The sequence below is a fragment of the Telmatherina bonti genome (assembly GCF_933228915.1).
Source record: "Telmatherina bonti genome assembly, chromosome: 14".
NCBI classification, from domain to species: Eukaryota; Metazoa; Chordata; class Actinopteri; order Atheriniformes; family Telmatherinidae; genus Telmatherina; species Telmatherina bonti.
In genome coordinates, this window is record NC_136612.1 from 32,644,929 (window position 1) to 32,652,652 (window position 7,724).

Below are 7,724 nucleotides of genomic sequence, written 5' to 3' on the forward strand. Positions count from 1 at the left end.
TTTCACTTTTTCACCTTTTTAGGGGAATAAACTCAGAATGCATGACGGCACGTTTGCAGCCTCCATGCTCATCCCCATCGACTCGTCTACCAGCTCATCCACTGACATTTAATTGGTGTGTAATTTGGCTCCATCTGCGGCCCGTGTCATGTTGCTAATATCTCTTAATGACATATTAAGAGCCTTTTTTTTTTGCAGAATGTTTTGCAGATTGGCTTCTCAACGCCAACAGGATGGTGTTTTCATGGCGTAGCAGCACTGTTGCTCATTTTTCTGCTCATGACATTTTCATTTTGATTATGATGCCTGATGGTTGCCTTGTTATCTGTGGAATGGCTGCATGTTTATTGACCTTTTTCAAGTTTTCTTGTATTGATTACATTTTTTTATGAATGCAGAAAGTCTTGACATGGATTGGCGTTTATAAGACAGATATGGGCAAAAAGTGAGCCAGTTAATTGGCTCTAACACTGACAGGACATGAGGCCCAACATGAGGCTTGACTCTTTAAAACAATTGCGTTCTTCAAAAAACATATTTTGAACGAGACGTTTGACTGAACGGCATAAAAGATGTTGTTCTTCTCCAAGTTTATTTCATTTGTACCAAAACCCAGAGCAGTTTAATGCCACAGGCATGTCTTCTGCTCTGAGCAAAGCACTTCGTGGAAATACAAGCGATGGACCAGGATTCATATTTCCCTATTTTTACATTTCAGTTCCTATTTATTTACATATATGAAGAATGTTTCAACCCAGTAATTAAAAAGAAAAAGATCCCTCCACATCCTCACATTTGTATGGTTGAATTTAATCTGTATTGAAATGACAAACCTTTATTCAAGACATACAATATTTCAGAAATATTTAGTAGCTCACATAAATATTGCCCAATTTGTTAAAGCTGAGGTGTGAAATAAAGCAAAGGTCAATGTCAGAAACTTTTCACACATCACTAAAACCTGTTTCTACAGGTATGTAATCCCTGATATGACTGTTTCATTTAACTGTCTTATAATGAGCCATTTACTTCAAGGTACTTGCTGTGGGTCCACATACATGGAAGTTGCCATGATTGGGAAGTGAAAACCCTCTAAAGCCGCTATAGCAGCTTTGTTTGACAGATGGAGGGAACTTTTTTAGAAATGTAATATCTTAAATAGAAATGACACATGTCCAGAATGTCGTGCAGTCATCTGAGCCACCGGATCCAGTGGTAACCATCCATTTACAACTGTGCTTGGATATGTCTATGCCCATCTTTAGCACCAGTTGTCAGCACTTCTTACACACTGCATCTTTAAAGGTCAACTAGAAAGTTACAGAAAGCGGTTTTGTTGCTAAATTTCCAAATAACTAAAATCTGAATGTGAAGTTATAATATTCTGGCCTCAGCGAAAGTCTTTATAGCACATTTTGTGACATAACCTTAAAAATCAACTAGTTCTGTTGGTTTTCAGTAAAACCCAACTAAACCCAAGTGTTCACTTCAATTTCATACAGTTTTAATTAGTATTTGATGCACGTTTTCTGCTAAATGTTAAGTACTTGAATACCTGTATCGGAGTAAAACTGATATTAGGACCTATAACATGTTATTTGTCTTCCTACTATAATAAAGATTGATTCCGAGGTCCAATTCCAGCCCACTTGGTCGTACCTCTATGGCCGTACCGCTCTGTTTTACAAAGATCAGTTGCCCAGTCTTTTCAGGATCAGTCTCCCGAGTAAGGGTCCTTGGGGACAATTTGCATGAAATAAATGACCACTATTTGTTTCACTGAAAGAAAAGTTCATTTTACATCTGGAAAATGAAGGAATATAAGCATGTGGTATAGGCCAAGAGGATTGGAAACAAGCCCTTATGACACTAACCTGACTACGTGGCACTCCAGACAAAAATCCTTTTCTGCCTTCTAACTGAATAACTTACATATTTACATCACAGCACAGAGAAAGAACAGATAAAATGTTCCTGTCATTCATTTTAACGTTTGCTGGGGAAAAGGACACCGTCATAACTGGCATAACTGCTGTTGTGATGGCAGAAACGGAGAAACCTGCAGATTAAAATACTGTCCTTTAACGTACTGAATATTAAACATTATATAGGAATGTAAAGAAAACAGAAGCAGTGTTTCAACATGTGGAATAAATACAAACTGAAATCCAAATCTGTGAAGCTGAAGCTCAGGTTTGATGCACTTCATGTCTTTAGCTAGGCTGAGGCCTGTGCTACGAAGCGAGATTAACAAACCCAGGACATCTCTGCGTTACGTGGATTCATTTTAGGTTCGTGGGTGGCCATTTTCTAATCGAACTGATTGGTCAAGAGGTGTTGCTTTTATACTTAATCTGCTATCTAGCATATCACCTGTTCTGTAGCAGGTTAGCCGTTAAGTTACCAGGGTGATTTACCTCCATAGGAACGAAACCAGGGTCTCAGTTCGGAAAACCCAGGGTTAACCCTGAAGTTACCGCAATGAGAGGAAGTCCAGGTTCATAGTTTAGGCCCCAGATCTCTGCAGAACTGTATAACATGCAGAAGAAGGAATTCAGCCATTTGATTTAGGTGTGTTGGAGAAGAGATGCTGCTAAACATTGCAACATAGCAGATTTCCAGGTCCAGACTTTGGTAGCCTGCTCTAAACAGCAAAGGACACGCAGTCTTTTTTTTTTTAACTACATTGCTGGTTGAACAGACTCTCACAAAGTTATGCTTTTACTCCCCTCTTTGGAGCCTGACTTTTCAAACTGGAGGCCCATTTTTTATTTCTTTTAAGCTTTTATCTTATATGTGTGAAAGCAGAATGTTTGTCTTTTATCACAGTTTATTATGTTGTTATCACATTTAACAAATGTATTTAATGTAATTCTTAAAGAAAAAGTTCCCTTCAGTCTGATAAAGTTATGCTGCATTCGTTTTTCAGCGAAAGCACTGCTTAAACCTTCATCTGACTACTTTTGCTGTATTTATTCTCAAAAGCTTATCAATGCGTAGCCGACTTTTGCATCACTACAACCATTAAGTCCTTGAATGTGAAGAGAAATAGCACAAGGAGGACACATTTAAATATGCCATTGGTCCTGTTTCACACAGCCTGGTTATGAGAGTGGAAAAACATGCCTGAGTACAATTTTCTGTCTCTTATCAACTCAGGGCTTTGCTCTTATCTTGCTGGAACCTTGTCCACACACAGGAAATCACAGAGACAAATCATGCCAAACTTCAAACAAGCTTTCAAGTTCGAGACAGGATGCCCAGCAGAATTTGTCAAACAAGCGAGGCAGGTTGTTGTTTTGTTGATGCACCCTTCCAAAAAACAAAGCAAACAAACGAGGTTAAAACCAAGGCTTTAAGCATGAGAGAGGTCTTTGGAAACACACCTAGAACTTCTTTAATTAGTTGCTAATTTAATTTAACCATCTGGAGGGATGATCATAACGAAATCAAATTTGTTTCCGTCATCAAATAATTTGCAAATATAATTTAGCATTTAGGATGATGTCCTTCATCATCGTCAACGAGGCAAAGACTGAGGATGCTTCTCAAAATAACCTGCTTAACTCCTCCAAGGAGGCAGGAAAAAGGAGGCTCTGTTGTCTATCACCTTAATCACCCTGAAAGGGATTAAAACACCATTCAGAACATACAAGCCAAGTCTTTAATCCTCCCAGTAAGAAAAATCTAAATTATACTGCTGGACCCCAACTCACCCACACTCACATACACATACACCCACACACACACACACACACACACACACACACACACACACACACTTTAAAATTCCACTTCTCCAGCTCCAAACCCCTAAAGATCGCTTTATAATTGATGTTCCAGCAGTTTCATGAGCGTTAGTGCATTACATGATCACAGTCTTCTGTGATCAATAGCTGACACATAAATATAGTGGTTGTAGTGAATGCAATCGAGTAAAGTGGGAGCTAGAGTTTAATTAGCCGTTGTTAGCAATTTACTGTGCCAGTGGCTCCTCTGTGTTCGAGACCCGTCAGCCCCATGCAATCATGTTAATAGTAAAGTGCTGTATTTCATCAGAGCAGGACGCAGGTAATCTTAAATCCCACAGTCTTGTAAACTGTTAACTGTGTAGTGTTCGTGTGCATGTTTGTAAAAAAAGGATTTAAATCAAAGGGTAGCAGAGGCAATTATGAAGAAAGCCAATTCATTTTGTGGTTATTTTAACCTGATTCAAACTTTATAAGAGCACTCTACATCTGCTGAGAATTGTTGATGATTTAAACCTCAGAACTAGCTTAATGCTGGCACAGCTGTGTTAAATTCAGAAGTCGAAGAAAGAAACGGTGGAGAACATGTTTTTATTCGCATTTCCACTCAGATCCCAATGAAGCTGTGCTGATTGTTATAATTGGAACCCTGTCTGAATTTGGTTGACATTTTCTGCCATAATGGCATATCTCAACCAGCCCTGCGGGGAAAAAGGCTGGAATGCATCGCCACAGGCCAGAGCTGGCCCACCTTCATTATGAATGCACAGAGCAATCACCTCCATGGGGGTGGTATTCGGTGACCTTCTGTTTACCACAGCATGGCATCTTTCTGAAAGAGACAAGCATCCAAACAATCCCCACCATACTTTTTTGTTTCATCATGGTAAAATTTTGTGTGGACCCATTTGACTTTTTTTTTTTTTTTTGGACACAAAGTGTCCAAAACTCCACAAGCGGTTGATCACAATGACCTATCATAAATGACCTGCGTACCTGGTCTCTTAGGGTTCACCTAGTACTGGATCTTTATTACATGAGCAAACCTAATAAGAGACCACCTTCCAACTGGGTATGAAGACACAAGGCGGAACAGAGATTTTCTTTTGGGGGCTCATGTACCAGTACACAAAGCAGCGAGATTGATGATTGTGAGTCTGTATACCACGTTCAAGGCTATAATTTCTGTCAGAGATACGTTTTTTGTGTGACTAATTTAAGGCTGAAATCGGTCCAACTAAAAACTCAACCCTTGCAGTGTGTAGCAGCTTGTTCATAAGAAAACCTTTCCAAACTTCAAGCTAAGCACTCACGATCAACTATTTTAAACCTGAAATGACTGCTATGCTGTAGCTGATGGTAGGTCCTCAACCAGATAGCTGTTACATTAGAAATACAGAGTAAAATATGAATAAAAAGGAAAAGGTTGTATGGCTTATGGGAAAGATGGTTTGACCAATTACCTCCTTCCCTTTTCCACACAGTGACCAAAGATGGTTTCCTTTATGGCTACACTATATTGGAATATGTGTGTAATTTATTAGTTTTCATCAACGTCTGAACAAAACTAAAAAATGTCAAACTTGTCTCATATATACAAGGCTGTTTGTCCAAAGGCAATCCAGTAAGTCTTGGTGTTGCTGTGTCTTTCTGATGTCCTGTTCTTTCTGACTTTCCAGGTGATAAAGACATAGATGACTACTACCCCAGAAAGCATCATCATCATCCGGACTTTGGTGGCCGGGGTCCTACACACATGGTTAAGCTGAATGCAGAACCCCAGCAGCACCAGCAACGGCAGCGTCCCCGTCGGGTCCAGAGGGCCATGTCCCAGGACCATGTCCTGTCTCCTCCCAGGACGCCGCGACGTGGCGATTATGGCTTATCGTCATATGGTGCAATGGCAGCCGCAGCATACGGAAGCAGTCGCAACCTATCAAACGAGCAGCTGCTTTCAGCAGACCGCCTACATTCCCAGGATCCTTTGCTGTCTCCGGCGATGAGGCGCGATAAGTTCCGGGAGAAGGCCATGGCACGGGCGATGTCTCACGCAGACATGTTGCTTCCAACGACGCCGGTTATGGACCGTCACAAGATGACCAAGATGCACTCTCAACCCAGTGCCTCTAATGACTCCTACAACACGCTGATGGTCAACCATCATGCATCCACATCCAAGAGGCAGGCGTTTGCTAACCGACGAACACACACGGTGGACCACCTACAGTACATTCCTGGCCACCACCACACATACCGCACTGCCAGTAAGAATGAGGTAACTGTTTAACGGCGGCGCAGGAGGATTTCTGAGACACACCACCAATGTCAGCAGACACCCATAATCTCGGCGAGTTTCAGCAGAACATTTCGGTCTTCTGTTCAAACAATTTCCTACATTAAAACTCTTCCTGCTTTTTATCACAAGCTTTCTGTGTCATCCAGATTTTGGGTAACTAGGATCAACCCTGGCGGAGACATTTCTCTCTTAGAGCATCTTAAGGGCTTTGCGCATCGACACAAAGACCTTTATGACATGACGGAACTATTTTTTAAACTGGACATGAGACTCGTAGGAAATTGTATCAACTTTATGAATACAGTATATGAATAAACTATATTTACTATTTGTATTTTCAGTCTTTGTTATAGCTTTAGAGATTCTCATTAACTGATGTAAGCACTTCAAGTGGTGCCTCTTGAAACTGTCCCATTTCAACAATGAAGTGGATTTGTGGGTTAAAAAGCACAATTGATGAATTCCCATTCTTTTGGATTAAGTTTTCTTTTTCTTCTTTGGTGACCGGCCAGAACATATCAGCTTATGCTGTTAGTGAGAGCAGGCTATTTCTGTTGCATACAATAGATGATTGTAAATAAGCTACATTAGCAGCATTAAACAAAAAAAAAGCAGGCCCTGTTTCTTTGTTTTTTTTCTTCTCCCAAGTGGAATCTACCAGATTTCCATTGAATATTTATTTTTTTTTTATTTTAGATAAGACAGAGTTCCCAAATTAGTATTATTTCCACTGATGTCTGCAAATTATGTGGATCTAATATGTACGTATGTTGGGAGTACTTGTTTTCTTTTTAAACTGTGCTTGTGGCATAAGATGATTGTGTATGAAACAAACTCTAACCAGTGTACACTGGCAAGAAAAGAGGCCCATCGTCTTTAAATTTCAACTTCATTTCCATATGTAGCCTTTTTTTTGCTGTGTGCTTTGTTATCCATGACAACAATCCTTCTAGTTTTTCAGTGGCCAGCTCCTTTCATTGTTAGATATTGTGTTATGGAGCAAATTGGCCAAGTAGTAGGTTTGTTGTGGTACGATGCTGACTGAATCAATCGGTATTAAAGATGACAACATAATCACATGCCAATCAAGCATCAATTAAACTGTAAAATGTTTGTCAAGATGTTTTCATTAAATCAATGCCTTATTAATAGGATCCCATATGCTCTTAAATGAACAATCATGCTTTTGCCATATGTCTTAGCTTTGTGTGCAATATTATTGATTATAGTTTACGAGCAGAACCAGCGGTAGAAATCTGTAAAGCGATGGATGAAACAGTACATATACCCCAAAAAGATGAAAGAAGTCTCAAACTTTAAGAGCAAAACAATCATTAGCTCTGTGACTTTTCTTGCTTTTAGGGTGTGTTCACACCTGTGGTTTTCTAATTGTGACCAAAGCAGAAAGAAGTCCTGCTCCACTTGGGTGTTTTTTTTTTTCATTGTACCAGCAAATGCTCGATTAAAAAAAAAAAAAGTCATTACAGTCACTGCCTCTGCTTTATATACAGCGTAAATTACCAAGCCAGCATGTCTATGAGGGGTCCATGTTGGTTAGATAATGGCCGTCCCTATAGTTGCCTGTATGGATTCAAAATTGTTTCAGACTGGGTTTCAGGTGGGACCCAACTTGGAGAGTTGCACAGGACCCGTGTAGAACCCATAGCCCAGCTAGCATG

General features: G+C 40.0%; 1 protein-coding gene across 1 annotated transcript in view; it reads left to right on the plus strand.

Annotated features, from left to right (window-relative positions):
* The window catches only part of LOC306766004 (shisa family member 6), a gene marked incomplete at both ends in the record, with an annotated part of 106,624 nt that extends 100,588 nt beyond the window's left edge, over positions 1 to 6,036 (plus strand). Inside the window, one exon of the mRNA XM_079253578.1 lies at positions 5,429 to 6,036. Within this exon, the coding sequence (XP_079109704.1) occupies positions 5,429 to 6,036 (608 nt within the window). The remainder of the gene's footprint in view (positions 1 to 5,428) is intronic.
* Positions 6,037 to 7,724: the final 1,688 nt, after the last annotated feature.